General features: G+C 35.3%; 1 protein-coding gene across 7 annotated transcripts in view; it reads right to left on the reverse strand.

Moving 5' to 3' along the window:
- The window catches only part of SATB1 (SATB homeobox 1), a 98,369-nt gene that overhangs the window by 51,688 nt on the left and 25,585 nt on the right, over positions 1 to 21,096 (reverse strand). For all 7 annotated transcript variants that reach the window (XM_081071876.1, XM_081071875.1, XM_081071871.1 and 4 more), the window contains exons 3-5: positions 18,747 to 18,923; positions 17,849 to 17,975; positions 16,957 to 17,080 (exon numbers count right to left, since the gene is read on the reverse strand). In XM_081071876.1, the coding sequence (XP_080928002.1) occupies positions 16,957 to 17,080; positions 17,849 to 17,975; positions 18,747 to 18,923 (428 nt within the window). The remainder of the gene's footprint in view (positions 1 to 16,956; positions 17,081 to 17,848; positions 17,976 to 18,746; positions 18,924 to 21,096) is intronic.

A 21,096-nucleotide genomic window follows, 5' to 3' on the forward strand; every position in this document is an offset into this window, starting at 1 on the left:
TCAATTTTCAACAAAGAAAAGTGTTTTCTTCCTAGCAAATTTTGGTTATGGTAATTTCAGTGACTTAATTCACAGTTATTTTGAACCATACCACCCATATTCTCTAGTAGCGGCTAAATTAATTTCCAACTGAGTCTTAGGAACAATTCATCTTTGGAGCTCTAATCGATCCCCTATTCCTATGGTATAGAAACCTCAGAACTTACATTTCAGACTTCCCGTTGGTCGAGGGTGAAATAGTTTACAGAAGGCAGCATTGCTTGGTAGGCAGTGAACAACCAGAAAAGCCAGTTTGGGGACAAAAATATTTGTAGACATTATCTTCTTTTAGCTACTTCTAATTTAAGTCCCGTTTGGTTATTACGGATTCCTCTGACATCTACTATCAGTGTTAATTTTTGTAATATGAATACATTCCCATAATATGTAAACCTTGAAGAAGTTCCAGTGAAAGATAAGCTAGAGTTGCATTATTTATGTAAAACACGGCTATCTTTCCTAAGAGGAGTTGTGACATCTATTTTTTTTGACACTTTCTACTTTATAGTCCTTTTCCCACTTTATTTCTCTAAAAAGACATTCTTAATGGGCTCATGATGCCCTGCCATTAATCCAGTAGCTTGCAATTTTACTAAGAGCCTTCTTTCTCAGTCCAGAGTACAAAAAGATACTTAGCAAGGTTGCCAGAACCAGAGCCAGAAGATTACCTGATCCAGTTAACAATCTGTCAGCTTCAATCACCCTTACTCTATTGTAATAATGGATCAATAAAGTCAGACACTAATAAAACTATTGAGATTGCTGATGGATAACGGTGATTCTGAAAATGGATGACAGTTGATGTTCTTCCACTTTGGTCCAATTTTTTAAAAATTATTACTCTTACACCTAGACATTCTGGCAGTTTCTTAAATGTTAATATAATAGTACATATAAATTTTAGATGTAGCTTAAGTCTTAATTTTCTGAAATGTTTGGAATATCTAAATTTTGCTGAGGTTTCTGACAAACATCCAGTCTACTTCAGTTTGCCATTAGTTCTATGTATCATATTTGCTCTTTGTTGCACACCTACTATGTGCCTGGTTGGTACTAGGAATACTAAGGCTGATAAAACACAGCCTCTGCCTATAGGAAATTTACCATCTATTAGGAAGACAAATATGTAAACAGATCATCTCAATTTAATGTGAATCAGTACACCAACAGTGAGCAAAATATATGGGGGTAGGAGGGAGAATACATAGTGTAGGAAACAAAAGTCTGAAATATTTTCATAAAACTAGAGCCCATATGTAATAGTGCTATGTAGTTCATTATCATCCATACGTGAAAAATAATATCCATATGTGCATCATCAAAGTTTCCCTTGCCCTTGTTTAATCCTAAATTGGTAGGCTCTGTCCTTAAGTGTCTTTCTGGATGCTCTCTACTCTGTTAAGCGGTGTGTGCTTGGACAACTCTGATGAATGTAAATACTAGCCTAAGCAAGACATAAATAAAAAGGCTAACCCTACAGGTTATGTTGCATGCCAAAGCAACTTTTTAGATTATCTATCTTTCTGTACTTTTGGGGGTCTAGTAAATATTCTATAATTCAGGTAACTTGGGGCCACTTCAACTTTTTTTGGAATAATATGCAATAAATTTCATATGTAGCCACTGCAAGATGCTTTCTTTTCTTCCTCCTGGGATAAAATCCTTATTGAAATCTTAGGCATGGCATCTGACTAGACTAGTGAATTTCAAGGGCAGGGAAGAGAGGTCTCAGAATCCTATGGGGCCTGTGGCATTTGAAAAAATAATATTCAATGTTGTGATCTTAAATTTGGAAAATCATAAAGAAACACCTATTGTTTTGATAGTACAAATGACAAAAAGTCAAAGTTGGTAATATTTTCCTCGGTGGCAGGGATGTACAGAGATATACGTTTTTAAGGACACAAGCTTGGGATTCTTATGTCAATCAAAGGGAGACATGAATTTAAAAAGATTACACATGGCTGTGAGTTCATGCAGGTCTCGATTCCATATTCTTTTCCAGCCCAAATGCCTGGCATACATTAAATAAACACTAAATGTTCATTCGATGAACAGAATCAGCTAAATCTGCATTTATGTCTAAGATGTGCCAAGACTGGTCATGTAACCCTGGTCAAATTGCCTATTCTATCACAACTCCCATCCTAAATGGAAAAGATAGTGGCACTCACCCCATGGGGTTATTCTGAGAATCTATTCATTCCAGCATTATTTTTTCACTCATTCAGCAGGTATTTACTGAACTCCTACTATGTGCCACGCACTGGGGAAGTCACTACAAAAATGACTTAATGAGACATACTATCTGCCCTTGGACAGACAGTAAGTAAAATAATGAGTGTGAGGCAATCTTCACAGTACCTGGAACATACCACGTGTGCACCTAAGAGATGTTAATTACTATGAGAACCCAACTCTCTGCTACCATCTACTCATTGGGCTTTAACTGTATGATCACTATTCAGATCAAAAGACTACACTGTAAATAAGAGAGAGGTATCAGATAAAGTTCTCAAATGATATATTTTAAGTCAAATACATTTTCTTCTGAAGAATGAAAAGTGTACTAATTAAATTATTAAGTTACAAGTCAGGTCAAGTGGTAACGAGGGAAAACACCAAGGAAAAAGAGTATTTCTATTTGTTGCAATATTCCAATCTGGTGGCTATCTTCTAAAGTTGGCCTGTATTTGGTAGCTGACATCAAGATGACACACATCACTTCCCTCACTTGGATGATTGAACAGTGTCCTCTCCCATCCCTAGCTAACAGCTGCTCATCTCTGAGGATATATTTCAGATATCTCTACTTCTGCCTTTCCTGACTTCCCAAACATCTCACATATAGTACCACTATGGCACTCGTCATGCTGTTGATTTTTTACTGGACAGTGAACCTTGGGTCTTATCTCCAAATAGTTGCCACTCATCACAGCGCTGGGCACATATTAGATGACCAATAAAAGGGCACTAAAATAAGCCATTACTGAGGCTACCAAAAAACCCTTTCTTTTTTTCTCTTAAAGGTCAAAAGGTAAATGGCAGCTTAATTGTCAATGCTTTTAAATCCATCTCTTTTAGTTGTCACAATAAAACTCATAATTTAAAAATCCTATTAATTTGCAAGAGATCCCTTCCCAGGTTTTTCAAAATGCATCCACACAGATGTCTCAGAAGTCGCAGTTGCTCAGTAGTTATGTCATTCCAGTTCTCTTGTTGGTGCCTGTTTATTTGAGCTCTCCAAAGCACTTCAGAAAGACACAACTGGTATCACAAGTTTTCCTACTTAGTGGCCAGTCTGTGTAAAACATCAATGTTCAGGGAATAAAGTAATCAGGCTATCAAAACTCAGTCAGTTTAAATCGCAAGTTCAAATGCTACGCACACCAAACATTGAATAGGCCACAGCTCCCAGCGCTGGGAAATAGAATTTGAAAGACGGCAGAAATTGGCTATGGGTCCCATAACCCCAGTGTGACACAGTACTCTCATCCTAGGAGCCAAGTTGTAAGCTTTTCTAAGATCCATAAAGCACATGTCTGCTCCCTATGAGGAGCTTTGGTTCTTTCTGGGAGTCTGCTGAAGTTCCGATCTGAAAGAATGCCATCTTCACAGAAACCCCGGCACTCTAGAATACCATCTGCCACAGGCTGAGCTTCCTTTTCAGCCAAATACATTATTTATAACCTTTCTAATTGTGAAAAGGTAAGGGTGGAATTTTTCTAAATCCTGACTTAGATGTAGTTAGAACATTCTGAACCTTTGCTCTAAAATACTGCAGGTCTTTAAATCTGAAAAACAAAAAACAAAAAATCCCAGAAGGAATCGGTGGAGGTTACATAATTTTTCAAAATGTTATATCCTTTCAAACCTCTGCTAGAATAGGACATACTCTGTAGGTATATATTTATAACAGATTCAGAAACTAAAGAAAGATGGTTTTATTTTTCTATCTGGTCATCTTAGTGGCCAACGAAGAGGTTTGGAGAGAGGTGAGGCCTTCTGAAAAAAAGGTTCATCAATTGGGAAAAGGCAGTGATCTGATTACCTTAAAATTGCTTTGTTGCGCCTTTAACAACAACAAAAAAAAACCCACCCCAAAACAATGCTAATCAGGTTATTCAATCATTTAAACCAAAACTGTTCATGCTTTTCTGCCAAATCAACCAACCACAGCAAAATCTGTTATCTCTGATTGCTCAGCTTCCAGTCAAAAAACAGTTAACCCCCACTATACCAAAAGTTTTCCCAAATACCCTCAATGCTCTGCAAGCTCATGGGGAATAAAGAGAAAGCCATGTCATCTTTAAAGGGCAACTGGAGTTCGGTACCATATTTGCATATTACAATACACTCTAATAAACTAAACAGCCTGTACCGGAAGCTAGCAGCTACCTAGCATTTCATGGAATCTCCAAACTAGCATTTTGTGCACTATTTTTTTTTTTTTTTAAACCAAACTGTGATACCATGATCCAAACTTACTAAAGACTTGCTGTTGGTTTAACTGAGGTGGGAGAAGGTACTAAGAAAATCTACAAAATGGTGGTTCACCCATGTTTAAAGCTTTCAGGCTCCATCAGCAGAGAGGGCAAAGGCTACAACATCTTATTTACACAATTATCTAAATACGATTAAACAGCTGATGGACAAATATTAAACTGGAAAATGTATAGTCATTTCAGCTTAATGTAATCCTCTTTCTGTAAACACCCAAGATGATTTTTTTCAACCAGAACAGTCCTGACATCTCATAAGCCTAAGGGTGAATAGCAAGAGATTGTTTTTGATAGTTATAAATATTCAAAAGACATGCAGACCATCTGCTTTCATAATACAGGTAAAGCAAGACTGAAATGGTGACTGCTGTATAAAAATGATTCTTTTAACAAAGTCTTCCTCTCCTCGAAAACTATAAAGACAGATGTCAAAAACTGTTTACACAGAGCAATCAGGAGCGTGCAAAATGTAATATTCCTTTTACACACAGTGCTTGCTAAAGAGATTTTTTTTTTCTTTTTCTTCCCATCTGTGTGTTGCAACACATTTCTACAAGTTAAAAACATTTTTTTTCAAACAGAGATCTCATGAATACCCAAAAACATGCTATCTGGTTTCTGAATGCTAATTAATTTCAACTAAGGAATCTGAATATCTTTTTCTGTAGGAAGAAATATATGTTTTGAATTGAAATACTCTAGAGAGGCAGCAAGAGAAATAATCTTGCACAGGTTTAATTCTATAGGGTGATTTTCATAGTTCTAGCTTGTCTGTAATATATGTGTCGGTTATACCCTGCTTTAAATGAAAGCACATCACTTCTAATGTCTTTGACATAAAGTCTAAAATAACTCTTTTCGGAAATAAATGTCCGCACATGCAAAACATATACACAGAAACCTTTAACTTCTCAGTTGATGCAGAGTGATGCATAAAGCCTTAGAGTTAATTTTCAGAACTGGAACACTAATCTTGACAGTAACCTTTTTATGTATTGTATTAATGGCACAGAAGCATTAAGCACCTTTTTGTAATTTTCAATAAAATGAGCATTTACTGAACAATCTGTCAAACTGCTGGCTCTCTATTCTTTTACATTTTTATTTTTTGGGAAGTGCAACTTCATACACTCTGATGTCTTTCTCCACATTCTATCTGCCTATGGCCTGAATTTTTACAGCAGTTTTTTTGTATGCATATGGAAAACTCAAAGGTCAAACTTTAATTTCAGATCAGATGAAATCAACTACACATTCAAATACAATTTTAATAGGGATTTTCAGGAACTGGGGTTTTCTTTTAATCCCAAAGGATATCAACTACTACAAACAAGCTCTAAAAGGCGTCATATGAGATGGTGACATGGAAGGAATTTGTTGAAAATTAACAGGTAGTTCCCATCTGGTATTTTGGGGGTGGGAAGGAAGGGAAATGGGCTTCAATTTATGAGAAGCAAATGGCAGGATTTCTAAGTGTAATATTCTGTTTGTGCATGCTAGCTTATGTTCCCAAATCTTTCCCTCTGGATCCTCTATTGCTTTCTAAGCTATTCTCTTGGGAGATACAACTGGGGCATATTCAGAATCCCAATTTGTTGAGAAGAGACTAATCACTTCTAAATTTTACTTAAACTCCAATTGTCATAGTTATAGCTCTTGCCATCTTGATCAATCTCAGTGACTGAAAACGGCATTTTTCACACAAAGTAACCCTATAAGGGTTACTAAAATGTGCTAAAAATGGAAACTCAGTACAAAGCTCTAAAGGAATACAAAAGGAAGCACAAAGAGAATACATCCAATTTGGTTTTAATTGTCTTAGTACATCTCCTAAAAATGCAAATGTGATCATTTCAAACACAAATTTTATTTAATTATTTAAATATGCAATTCATAGTTTTTAAAGAAAATGTTGGTTTACAGTTCATATGACTTTTCCACATAATTAAAGTAATTTTATGTAAGAGCTAGATAATATCTTTTGACCAGATTCTCTATCTAGTCCTTTTGTATAAATACCTATCTAGATCCTTCTTACTACACTGAAACCCTCTTGCTCAAACTAATTGAGTATGTTAATAAAGACCTTAAATTAGAAAATATTAGTTAAAAGGTGTAGTAGTACTAAGAGTATGTACTATTTCAAATTAACTACACATAGAAGCTTACATTGGTTCATTTGCAATATGAAGGGAATTGAACTAGATAATCTCCAAAGTCCCTTCTAATAGCTTTAACATTCTATGAAATCTATATGTCTTCCCAAAAAGAGGTCCTACAGGGTCTCTTTTAGTGACTAAAAAAGATTCCGTTGTGATACACATCATCCATTCTCAGGCACTCATTGTGTAAACGTCCCGAACTATATTTTTAGGATGGTTCAAGTCCCTTGGTATCTTGCTTATGATTATTAAAAATATACTCATCATTAAGTTAAACATTATGCTACTCCACATAGGATTTTCACAAGTTTTTTATTAGGTAAATTGAAATCCAGTGATTTTGATTTTATAACAAAATTGTTTCCTAAAATTCTAAATCTGTATCAACTTGGAGAATGTTTGCCTACTCTTTTTCTGATGGCCTTTCTGGGGTTAAATCTCCCATCCTCCACGGAGATTAAAATTTCTAGTATCTGCTTAGAAACAGCAAAAAAAAAGATACCAAGTTTGTATCAAATTCTAGGGGTCCTAACTAGAGCCTATTAAAAATTTTTTAAGCGACAGAGTGGGAAAAAAAAAAAAAAAAACTGGAGTAGTTTGAACAATCTGTTTTTCCAAAAGTATATTCTAGAATTAGGATCTATAACTCTTCACAGATTATATATTCCTTATTTGCATCCCTTCTTTACATGAACACTATTAGATTTTAAGCCATACTGCCTAAAAATTGGGGAGAAAAAGTCTGGTTTTTAGCTTTTGATGGGATCACAGAACTCTCTTTTGGAATCTCATAAACCTATGGAAACTCGACTCACATATGCTCCCCAAAGTGACTTATAATTTCAGGGTCTGCACAAACCCATAGAAGCCACAGGTTTTGTGGACCCCACTCAGGTCTGATCCAAGATTTCACAGGAGACTAAGGAGGATAAATCATGTCCTTGATTTCTAAGTTTTATTATTATCTGTTAGTCAAGACTTCCCAATGATTTAAATATAAATCATTGTTACCTCTAAACTCCTAGGTTATAGAGAAAAACCAAATTAATCTGACTCATCTCTATCAATATTATGAAATGGCTTCACAGTTTAGGAAAATGCCATATACTGGTGAGTAAAATCTTTAGAAGTTATGGTGAAATGGTAAAAATGTATTGAACAGGTTATATGTCATGAAATAATGAGCCCCTTACATAAGTGGAGGTTTGTGCTCCAAGCTGGGCTGCGCTCATGCAGAAAAGGGTGGACACACCAAGTCCCTGAAGCCCATTCTGGAATGGCTGAACAGTTATCTACACTTGCAGCTCTCTCTAAATAAAGGTGATTCTGAACCTTTACACAGCTGACTTTTACACATTATATGTTTATAGCCCTAAACAGTCTCCAGTGCCAAATGGAGACTTCAGAACATCAATTGAGGAATGGACACTGTGAGCTCACATGGACTGGTACTATTAGCATCTCTGTGTTGGCAGCATTAGTATCTTTGTCTATGCACCATTTGACCCTGTTATTGAAACTTCCCCTCTTTATTTTATTTTTAAATATGAGAAATAGACAAATGGAACTAAGAAAAGTTAGTAAAGATATTTTTACTAACTAAAAGGGATTTGAGATTCAGTAAAAAAATAAAATAAAATGTGAATTTCAAATATAACACAATTGAGACAAAAATGAACAGGATTAGCCACACTGAAATATATGTTCGATTATGGAAGAAAAATTTTAAATGTGCATAGAAATATGTTGCTAAAGATTGTGCTTAATAGTGATGCATAATTAGGTCTTTTATAGCTTTCTTTCTTTTAGATCTCTGGGTCCCTTATATCCCCAAGACTATTATTCTGCTTACAAACATAAGTTTTACACATATATTCAAGAACATTAAAATATAACTAAAACTATGAAACAGTTTGTATCTTAGAAAAAAATTCAGAAATCATTTGCTCTTGATTAGGCAAATTAAAAATTCAGAATTAAGTTTAATAGGAAAAATATTTTGTAAGGTAAGATACTATAGATAAGAGTATATATAAAATGTTACTAATAAAACCACTGGCATAGTTTATTGGTTCATAAAATTAACATGATGAAAATCCTATGAGGATATTTCAATTTTACAAATATTCCTGAGATCCTACTCTGTGTGCCAGCATTTCTGACTATGATGATGAATAAAACTTAGTCCCTTTGCTCCAGTCAATTACAGAGTACATGGAGAGCCTAGTTAGTCCACAGATAATTTCAAAACAATGTGGAAAGTACTATGATGGGTGCATAAAGGGAGAACAGAGCCTTGAGTGTGAGGAGTGGGAGTCAGAGGGAAGTTAAAGGAAAGGACACTGGGAAAAACTCACATCAAACGACAGTCTCATAAGGCATCTTTATCCTCTTCAACACTGTCTAGTCTAAGGTCCTATAGACGCTTAACTTACAAATGTGCGTATTTAAAGCATAAGGCTTGAGCCTTCCCCTACTTCCATTTTAAAATACATCCGAACTTTGTAATGATTCTGTGGGCAGTGTTAAAGGTGTCTCTTAAAGGTGAGAACGAGTTATAACACAATCCTCTATTTTTTTTCCCAAATGAAAAGTTTTGGGTTATTTCCATAAAAAGTGAAACTTACATCAAAATCTTCTGTGTAGCAGCAAAGTTTCTTAGATCATACAGCACCCACAAGTACAACTTCAAACTCTTGATGCCCACATCTTAGAAAAACAACTAAAGTTACATTACATTTTAGAACTGAATGCTATTCTAAATGTTTTGCAAGTATTAACTCCCATAATTCTAATAACAACCCTGAAAAAGTGGTACTATTATCTTCTTACTTTACAGATGAGGAAACTGAGACATGGACAGTCAGGGCCCGAGCTCACAGAGCTGCTGGTGACAGCTCACATTCTTGACCCTTAGGTAATGAATGCTACTATGGTAGTTCACTACTCAAAGTGATGGCAAAGAGCAATGACACATAAACACTCACATAAAAAGTAACAAAATGAAATTGCTGAAAAAATATATTGCTTCAAGAAATAGTTCCATTAAGAAATAAAAAGAAAACAAAGCTCTGTCCTATGTTAACATAACTCAGGAGTTTCAATACATTTTGGAAAATACCTATTTGTGAAGTTTCAAATAGTGAATACTTGTTTCAGTTAGCTCCACATTTGCTGATTGACAGTAAAATGGGACAAGCCTAGGACAGCTGGTGATACCCAATGATGGAGTAACCTGCCTTGTCATCTAGATAAGAATGTGATCTCAAATGATGTTAACAATTAAAGCTTTACTCTTTCTTAACTTTCAACATGTCATCTGATTTGCATCTTTAACCTCTCTGAGTAAACTAAATTAGATTACCAGTTTTGGAAAATATTGCAATACAAAATATTTAAAAAAAAAGTTTGAGAGTAAAAATGAGAGAAAGAAAGAGACTATTAAAGGAAGTCAGCCACCCTCTCTGCAATGAGGAATTCTGCAACCTTATGAATTGTCCATGAGGAAACTCCAGCACCCCATAATAATATTGTATATTAGAACACAATACAATCTTATATTTCTGTAGCGCCCCTCATACAAGCATCCCAGGGTGCTTTACAATCATTATGAGTTAAAATTAAAACTGAAGCACATACAATTCCTAATAGAATCATTTTAAAAATGCTAAACAGAACAAATAACTTTTAAGTCTAGATTTAAAAGTCCCAACAGCCAGAGCGTTCCTTACTTCAATTGGCAATGAGCTGCAGAGCCCCGGGCTGAGGCTCTCTCCTGATATGTTAAAGGCTCTCTTATGTTTTTTATGCTCAGAGCATGTTATGATCAAGCAGATTCCAATGAAAGGGGGGAAAAATGGGTGCCTCTATCTGTTTGTTTTGATTATTCTGAATTTAGGGTTTTTTTTGTTTATGAGTTTGTATGTGGCCCAAACCTGACATGAGATAAAACAGATTTTAAAAAGCAATGCCGGATAGAGCCCAACTTGAAACTTAAATAGTAATTGTGAAAAAAGACACTGACCATTGTCACCCCAATAAGTTTAATTAAAAAAGACACTGAAAAAGCACTCTAAAACTAGCCCTGTTTTAGCAAGAAAATCAGATTGATTAGCATGATTTGGTTAACTTAAAAAAAATTTAGAAAATAGCATTTGAATAGGCTTTTGTCCAGGCCATGTCTACTCCTAAGCCGTGGCAGTATTTATTATTCTGAAAATCAGAAAAAAATAGGGGAAATGCTCTCATGATATGTTAATTTTCCTTGCATTAGTGATTTCTGAGGTCAAAGGAAACTTGTTCATATCTAAAACAAAGCATAGGTAAAAATCTATTAAGTGAAAATGAAGTACTTACACGGTGTTCAACACTCCTTAAATTGGCATGGCTTAAACTCTTTTATGTTGTACTACTGTGAAAAGATAGTGGCCATAAAATATTTGAAATCAATCTATTTTAAGTTAGATGCTTTGTTAAGTTTGGCTTTTTTGATTTAAAGTAGCTAAAAGATTATAGAAAACTAATGTCAAGCTACAGTAAAATTTTTGTGTATCTAAATTGGCTAAAAATTAGCCTGATATATGAAATTCAAAAAGAAAAACCTGCAATTTAGAGAACAATTCTATGGTAGATTCTATATATTACAACATTAACACGGAGCAGATTATCTCACTAAGTTGAAAAAGGAACTAGAATGAAGTAAAATGGTTCAAAAAAGGAGGCAGAAAAACATTACTTGGCCTAAGTTGAGCAATTCACACAACTACCCACATAAGACTGTTTTTTCCATTTCCTTTATGTATCTCACCATTAATACAATTGTTGGAAAGTGATAATAAAATCCAATTAGTATCAAGCATTTCAGTGCCTGGGAAAGTGGACATTCATAACCTGGTATTCTCATGGTCAGTAGGGTAAGGAGTAGGAAAAGCATTGTAATTTAAAAAAAAGAAAGAATACATGATATTCCTCAAAATACATGATAATTAACAAGATTTATAATATTAGACGAGGAAAGAAGGGGCAAGTACAAAATCATACTAGCACACCTCAAACAGGAAACTTCCTATTTTTAAATGGAGCTGCCAGTTATGTCCTCATCCATCATATCAGGGTAGGGGATGACTAAGGTCTACACTTTCAAATAGACTCAAGAAATTCAACTTCCCATTGTTTCCAATGCAAATGCCTAACACTTTCTTGTGGATTCAAAACACTGAGTTATTAGCTCAATTATTTTAGGTTGGTACAAAAGTTATTGTGGTTTAAAAGGTTAAAAATAATTGCAAAAACCGCAATTACTTTTGCACCAACCTAATACCTACTGATCCAGAAGGATGTGAGGATGGGGGATACAAGTAACTGCCACAGAGCTGTTCCATTCAAACCTTTTGGAACCTCCCAAATACCAGATTATTCCAGAAGTCAGTTCCCATGGTCTACAACGCACCCTCTCGTGCTCTACATTAGGGACATGAGATGACGGTACTGTTAAAGCAGGTCAGTGTACAAAATACACAATAAAAGACACAAAAACAAAACACAAATGTGAAAGAAAAACGTCAGTAGTGAGAATAGTAAATTGTAAGTATTTATCAGTAGTTCAGAGAAACATAAGTATTTTATAAAGCGCATCGAATTAGTTTGAGAATGCCTTTAAAAACAGTTCCTTTATCTATATATGTGGCCAAGTAGGGTACTTGGTTAAGCTCTCAGGCTCCAGGTATGAACTCTTGCCCCTCTACTTTACTAGCTATGTTAAATGTGGGCACTCACTTGAACATTCAATGTCTCAGGTTCCTGAACTGAAAATGGGGATATAAAACTATATAACACTTAGGGTCAGAGAAATGCTCTTGATACACCAAAAGCACTAAATGAAAGTTAACTATTATTACTTCAACTATTAAGATGTAGCATACTTATTACTATATTGGAAATAGGAGTCTGCAGTCACACAGCAGACTGTCAATACATATTTTTTAATGAATAAATATGTGAATATGTGAATAAATGTCATGCTAGATTTTCATGAGAAATACAATATGTGAACATTGATGCTGCATATTGCCTTGAAAATGTGATTATTAATGCTTACTAAAAAACTTTTAAAAATGTCATTTCAGTCCAAAAATTATGAATGATGGCACAAAGTGCAGTTAAAACAATATATACCTATAACATAACAGGGCTTTTAAAATTGTTGCTCCAATATTATCTATAATCAGACTGAAAACGAAGTGAATACAGAGATTTATTAAAGGTCTATGGAAATGAATGTCAAATTTCAGAGAATCAGCCTGGTTAAATGCTAAGCTTCAGGAGGGCAGGATTGTTTCCTTTATTTGTTTGGCCAATGCATAATAAAAAATCTGACATCTATTAGATCCTGAAATGCTGGCAAGAAAAGGAAAACCAAAAAATCATTTTTCTCAATATTACTTCTAATGGAATGTTCTAATTCAAATTCATTTTATACAGTTTTTTCTATCACAGAAATGAAAATGACAATTTGTACTTACTTTATGTAGGACTTGGGCTAGGAGTTACTTTTCCCCAGGTGAGAAATAGAAAACAATGAAATAGAAAACAATCCAGTCCCTTCAAAATGTGAAAGTTGTGATGAGTGTGAGTGTGTGTGTGCATGCATGATAGGGACAGGTAGTAAAAATGCACATATCAGATTAAAATCTCACAGGAATATCTGACCTAAACATTTTTAGAAGGCAGACATTAGGCTGATAGAAGTAATAACTGACCTTTCACTTAAAATAAATCCATCCTGGTTGTGAATGTATATATATTTTTAACCAGTGTTTAAGTTCAGTTTCTAAAACTTCTGGGAAAAGTAGTATCAAAAAGAAATGTTTTATGGTAAATCAAAAATGTTCCTTTTTTTAACTCCCAATTTACCTCCCGAATCCATATTCGCAAAGTTCTTAGGATCACAAGTTTTCTTGTCCCCAAGTCAGATTTTGTTCTGTTCTCATTACTTGCAGTTCAGAATACAACAAACACCCAACTTATCTAACCACATCCACTGAAAAAAGCAAGCAACAACACAATACCCAACCTCAGATCTACTGAGCTAAGCGTTTCTTATGACTTAGGACATTTTACAAAATAAACAAACATGTGGTACAAAAACTTCACAAATGGATGTCAGTCTATTTGGGCCAAATATGATAGCAAAGCAGTACCAGAAATAAAGGTATGAGTTCTAAATCAAACCACATGCACACTGGAATTCCTGCAGATTAAGAAAATCTTAAAAATATTATCAAAGAAAACATTATTACACCAAAATGTAAGTATTCATTTTAAAATCAACACTTACATTAAAATTTATCATTGCGAAGGGACCTTTGGGTTCCATCACTAACCAGCATTTTGACTTCAATCTCTAGGGACACTGGTTCCTTCTGTCCAAGGAAAAACCAGGGAAAGATAACATCTTCTAGTTCTAAGATTCCAAGCCTGAACTAGACATCTGCTTACCAAGTGTGGGACAAACCTCCCAAGAGGTTAAGGCTTGTCAGACATCACAGGCAAATTCCTGCTGGCTTCCCATCCCCCCAGCCTTCTTGGCCCCTGTTCTATAAAGGGAGTCTACTGCCCACAGGGTGGACATTCTTCTGAGCATAGTACTAAGGGACCCTGGAGCTATAATTGCTACTGAGCTCTTTTATCATATTAAACAACACAAAACCATTAATATAAAGTAAAATGTGTGCATTGACTTGTATGCTGAAAGTTCTCAAGTGAATGTATCAAAACTCCATGGGGGTAAAAAAAAAGTCTGAACTCTTAGCATTTCTTAGTGTTAGGTCCCATTTTGTATAATATTTATTCACTAGGTATTTTTCACCAGAGCATTTTCACCACCAAATCTCAGCCACTGGAGAAAGAAAGAGCTCAGCATATATTTTGGGCTTAGACCTTTGAGAGCCTGCATTTCATGTTATTAGTAAAATGCATTTCAAGTTATTAGTTAAAGACTAATAACTTATGACAGAAAGGCAAATAAAGAACAAATAGAAAATAGTTCATTAGTAAGCCATTCCAAATTGAGTATCAGATTCACGGAGTCATTCTACAAAAAGAAACAGAAAATGATGAAGCAGAATATAAAATAAGTCCCTCATTTAGAGTCTAGGTTGCACTTTTTTCATGATATTAAATATTAAATTAATTTCTAATATTTGATGCTACCACTAAAATATGCGTAATATTTTCAAAAGATTTTTTTAAAGGTAAGACGGCTGTAATTACAACTGATGTTGAAGTTACAGATGAGTTTCACCACTGAATGATTACAGAGGGGTCTCCAGCTACACCCAGCCACGTATTCTCCTAAAGGCTTCTCTAAAGAAATTCACCAATGTATGACTCCAAAACCAAGTCCTGAATTTCATTTTGTCATTCTGTTTAATGCTATAATTGCCTGTATTCAATTCATTTCCCATGATAACATTAAGTAAATTCACAATTATATTTATAAGCTACAGTGAGGTGGAGTTTTTTGGCTGACTGTTGATGTCATTTAACAATTAGTTCTCACTGCCTATATCAATAAATACTTGTACTAGCACCCTCTTCTCCAGCTCACAGTAAATGCCTGAATTCACTTCCTAATCAATGGGACATTTAGTAACACAAGAATACATGAGATTCCTATCCTGGGTGTTTACACATATATTTTAACTCTGAATAAAAAATTTAAAAAGTTAATTTCAAATTTTCTAGTAACCAAGTAACATATTATCTGAAGTTGTCTGTAAAACCCAAAGTCCCAGAGGTAAGAGTCACCTGCTTCATTATATCATCCTATTGATTTAACTGTGTTTAATTAATTTAAATTACTTTATTGGATGGTTATAAATTCACATCCTCTCTACTCCAAGGGTGAGAGAGGGAGGATAAAAGGAGATAAGCTAAAATGACAAAAAGAGTTTGCTCTGAATTTCAAGAAATTGGTACTTACTGCAGAGAACATTTTACCTGTGGCTATAGCTTACCTTAAAAGAATACAGAAAGCCATCATTAAATATAAACTTAATTCATTTGCTTCGTTCCTATAATTGCTAACAAATATCAAAGCTGATGGTCTGTAATGCTGCAAACCTGAAATGCATGGAGTTTCCATGAAACAGTAGCACAAATGCCCACAAGCTTCCTTCCAAAGGTACCCAGTATCTTCACGAACATCACATTAGAAACACATTTTGAGACTATCTCAGTTGCAGAAATGTGTACAGTAGTCATACAGTTCAAGTGAGTGACAGACTAACATTCAGAATTACATTTTAAACTTGAATTAAAAGCAAAACTAAAAATTTAGTAAAACTCCAAATCAGCATTTCAATTATACTATATATATATACTATATCACAGGATGGCCATTATAAACACATTTATGTAGTGACCACACAGGCAGCCCATTAAGAGTAGGTTCATAGCATCCTTTCTTTTTATTTGAAATCAGCTGAGCAGTATCAAAAATGATGTTTGGTTTTACATTTAGAAACAGGAGCAGTCTCTATCTAGAGTTTCAGTTGCCCTCCATCAAAATTCATTCTAAAAAAATCAAGCACAATAAAAATAAATCTTTGTTTCATTTCAAAAATCCCTGATGGTATGATAGGCATCTCAGGAGGGGGGTTGGGGGAAGGTAAACCAATGCCCTAAAACTGGTGACAAAATCCTAATGAATAGTAACTACTCAACCTTTAGTTACAGGAAAGAGATTTCTGTTCTTACTTTTATAATTGTTTTTACTAAATGCTCTCTTTTACATTTACTTATTTACTTTTTTGGTAATGAACCAAGTCTCCGAAAACTCTACCCTTTTTTGATTCAGGCAGCATGGCGAAATTTTCTACGTTAACACTTACCCTGCCACTCACCAAAGGCTCCTGGAAGTTATACTACTTACTCTTCCTTTCAATAAGGGCACTCAGGAGAATGTAGCTTCCATGCTCAGAGCACTCAGAAAAGGAACTGAAAAACAAGCTAGCAGAGGCTTCTGCTAAGTTGGTTTTCCTTTGCTCTTTTCCCCAAGGGAGAAAAAGTGTAAAGGCTCTGTTCAGAATGAATCAAGCATATTTTAAAAAGTCACCAGTGGTCAAGTCCCTTTGCATTTCTGGCAGATTCTGGATTCAGATACCAGTTGCTTTAGACTACAGAGCCCCATCAAACCTCAACTCAGGGCTGCCCATGATGTCTTATTATTTATTACATGCTATGCTAAGTACCTGTGAAAGGGGACACTCCTTGGCCAACGAACTCTGATTCATATCTTTCAGTAAGTCCTTCAGAGCATTCCTTACTGTGGTGTGCGACCATTGTTCAGGAGGCAAGTCTTCTAGTTTGGGGCAACTATTTGAGACATAGATTAGAAAGGGGATTATTACAAGATTGCATCCCGCTGCAAAACATTCCTTTAAGACAGACAGATTTCATTTTGCGCATCAAACAGATGCATCTGGAGATTGCTCTCGGTCTCCTGATTGTTCCGATTAGTTAATTACTTTATACAACACATCTGCTGTATCGATGCATGAATTATACATCAGCTGCCTGTGGTGGCGATTTTTTCATGTTACTTCTACCTTCCTGCTCTGATGCGCTTGGGAAGACAATTTAAGGTGTACTGCTTTCTCATGTGCCATCGTGAAATGCATTAACGTATTAACCATTTTCCTTTCACGACTCTGTTCATACGAATTAAAATGGTAAAAAATATATATATATATATAAATAAATCAGATTGCGGCAGTAGTGAATAAGCCATTCTTTCACAAAATGTACACAGATGGCACTGTTCATGATATGCAAAAATATTTTTCTCTTAAGTAAACTTTATGTAAAATGCTTTCTTGCAATGCATCATTTAATTGACTAAATATAAAAAGTCTTGTCTTTTGATGACCTGCACAAACCTACAGATGGGGGGAGGGCGCATTGCTTTTACATTCTACACTGAAGTTAGGAAAATAAAGCAGAAAGGGTTAGGTAACAAAATCAATTTGAATTAACCTTTTTGAAACACAGAGAAAATAAAAATTACAGGTTGACCAGAGATGGCTTTATTTCAAAAGATCAGGCAAGCAGAATGCTGTGCCCTAGAATGCAGTCCTGACTCACCTGTGTAACTGAATTTTCAACGTGACCACATGATACACATCTTGAAGCATATCTGCTACCGTAGCATCAGGGGCATCTGTCACGTAAGACAGTGGAACTGGATTCCACTTTCCAACCTGGATTAGCCCTACTCCAGATAAAAAGAACATATCATCAAATATTTTACCCTTCAGATAATGTATCCAGTAGTGGTTCTTTTTTTTTTTTTTTTCATGGCCCCCACCACAAGCAACATTGTTATTTCTGTTTGAATGATTCCCTTCTCTCTAACAGGCAGGTCAATGGAAATATTCACAGCTTAGCTTTCCAAATTGTGAAATTATGTAAATGACTGTAGGGTTGTTTATTATTTTGGAAATCAAACCCCATCAATAAAACCTATACATAGGCCCCATTTTCCTAACTTACAGGAAGTTCTAATAAGACATAGCTGAACCGGTTCTAAATGGCTTTACGATTTAGATAAGATTCTCTATTGCAAAGGGAATCAGCATTGAAAAATACTTTACAGCCCATAAAACCATCAGAAACAGAATAAAAGAAACAGAACTAGATATTCAGTCATAAATGCAAATTGACTCTCAACAGTCCATCTGCTCAAATACGCTCCTCACTTCCTTGTGGGTCCTCAGTGGAGCAGATTATTAAGGTCAATAAGCATACTAATGATTCAGCTGAAGTAATTTAAAAAAAAAAATCTACCTCGACATTCCACACAAGCAAAATGCGTGTTAACTAAACCAAACTGAATTAAGGCAATTTTTTTAAACCATAGTCTATAAGGAACCAATGTAATATCTAAGCTACAGTTCTTCGAATAAAAATATCCAGTGCTTTTTCTGCAAGGTAAACAAAGGATGCCAAACAATTTTTCCAGCCCCATATACGCATTATTTACCTTTGGCCTGGGCAGCAGAGCTATGCGAATAACCCAGAGACAGCAATGCCATTTCGATCAGCTGGTTGAAAAGCATATCCTTTCTCACCAACACAAATTCCGCATGCTCCTCCTTGCAATCATATTCAATGGCGTTTTCATAATGTTCCACCACGCAAAAAACTGGTAGCATGGTTCCTATCAAAGAGACAGAGAAAAAGAGATGCAAACCAACAGTCTTCAGAAATACAGTCTGGAGGGAGGAAAAACTAAGCCATGAAAATAAATCTTTACAACAGTGAGACTGTGTTTCCAAGGCAGACAGTGCACAAAAACACAGGCACGCACGCACAAACATATATAGTCTTTTATTTTTTTAAGATGTAATGGGAATATTTAAATAGAACATAACTTGGTCCTATGGTAACTTGGGCTCTGCTGTAACTAAAACCAGTCAATGCAGAATTACCTTTCTGATCAAATAATAATGCTGACGAGAGAGAACTAAGTGTCTTGTCTGATCTGCTGTGAGTGGTGTATGTACAGTGTGCAAACGTAACTCACTCTACTTGTCTGCAAAAGAACCACCTTCATGCTTTCTACATGCTTTTGCTGTTAAACTTTTCCTTTTGGTGTCCAAACAAATTATCTTTGACTAGAAAATTATTAGTCAAATAATAATTCTTTGAGGAATTCATTTTTCTTCCTTTTTAAAGATATGTACTCTAATGCTTCCATAAAAGAAACACAAAACTTAACCAAACTGATGCCCGAAATATATGATTTCAATGTGTGCATACTGGAGATAAATAAGATTTATTTTTATGGCTACTCATTTAATCTCCCTGACTAAAAATATATCCTAGTAACCATGTGTCTTTAAAATGAACAATCTTTGTTATAGTAAATGGGATAAAAATGAGAGCGAAAAAAGGAAGCTGGCCTCATCATGACAGATTAGGATAAAGGAATCTGCATAGACTTGAAATGTGTTCTCTTTTTATTTACTTTAATTCAATGTAATAACTCAGTAGTCAGATGATTAATAAGCGCAGGCCATACCACTGTTAGGAAAGAGGCTTCTAGAAACTAAAATCATGGAATTCTGTAGTACTCAAGGTGTTTATGCAGTGTACTGTCAGACTTCCAATACCAAACGGAAAAGGGTTAAAAGCAGATGCATCTGAACTGTACTGTGGCAAACTGCCAGAAGGGTATCATCTTTAGCATAAATGATGACAAGGGTTACTTTAACAGGGCACCCAGGATCCCCAATTAGTCCTATAACATTAATGCCTCTATAAGCTCTGCCCTCTGGACTCGCAGAATCCTACCAACTTCTGAAAATGTCTAGTGCATGCCAACCGGAGCTAAAAAATCGGGATTTCCTGCTGACACCAGAGATGCCCTTTAAAAATGCTCTATTTGCTTGTTTCTGCTGAACAGAAGCTGGTGGTAAAACAGCTATATATTTCCACATGTGCATCTTAACCAAAGCTTTAGTGAACAGTTCACAAGAGATTCTAGCTCTGACAAAAAACAAACAAACAACAACAACAAAAAAACCCTTTAGGTTTACTTAGAAAAGCTCGCAAACTCATTCGGAGGTACCCAACAGGCTAGGCATTAAAAAACAAGCCGCAGAGCTTGCCAATATTCTTGTCATTCATTCAGCTCTTTTATACCAGAGAGAGAACCTGTCAGGGATCAGAAGACGACTTGGGGAGACCACAGCAAAAATAGCAATATGCAAACTGGTGATTTCTTCCTTGGCTTGGAGATACTTTGGCAAAATCTCCTAAGCAAATAAACAAAAACATTCAACCCCTTTTTCTTGAGTAGTGCTTCCTCATCTCAGCCACAATTTTTATCTAGCACCTGTCAAACAGAAACCATGCCCAAAAAATAAGGTTTGAGAAAAGCAAAAAAAAGCCAACATTAAAAGGCTTTAGTAATTTTGTTGATTGAAGTAAGCAGAGAACCCTCTGCAATTAAAAACTGCATTTTGAAAATAAGTCACTATCAATGCAGTGCTTTAAGAAAAAAAAAAAAAAAACGCATTCGAGCAGGAAGTGAAATTACTGTACTTTGGTTTCTCCTCCTCCCGTCCTGATGTCTTCAAAGAGTTGGGTTAATACAACAAAAACATACGCATTGATTTTTCCTCTTATGGGATGTTACAGACTTGCTCTATATGTGCCGTTCCTTAGACCTATGAAACAACTGGAGGTTTTTCAAACTGTTGAAATATATTGGATATATTTTAGACTTTACTTGGATGTATTTACCCTGTAGATAATTATGGTGGCTATTGCTAAAGTGACAATAGTATCCTTTCAGTACAAATCTAGCTGCTAAATCTTCCAGCAAA

Source organism: Rhinolophus hipposideros (genome assembly GCF_964194185.1).
Source record: "Rhinolophus hipposideros genome assembly, chromosome: 14".
NCBI classification, from domain to species: domain Eukaryota; kingdom Metazoa; phylum Chordata; class Mammalia; order Chiroptera; family Rhinolophidae; genus Rhinolophus; species Rhinolophus hipposideros.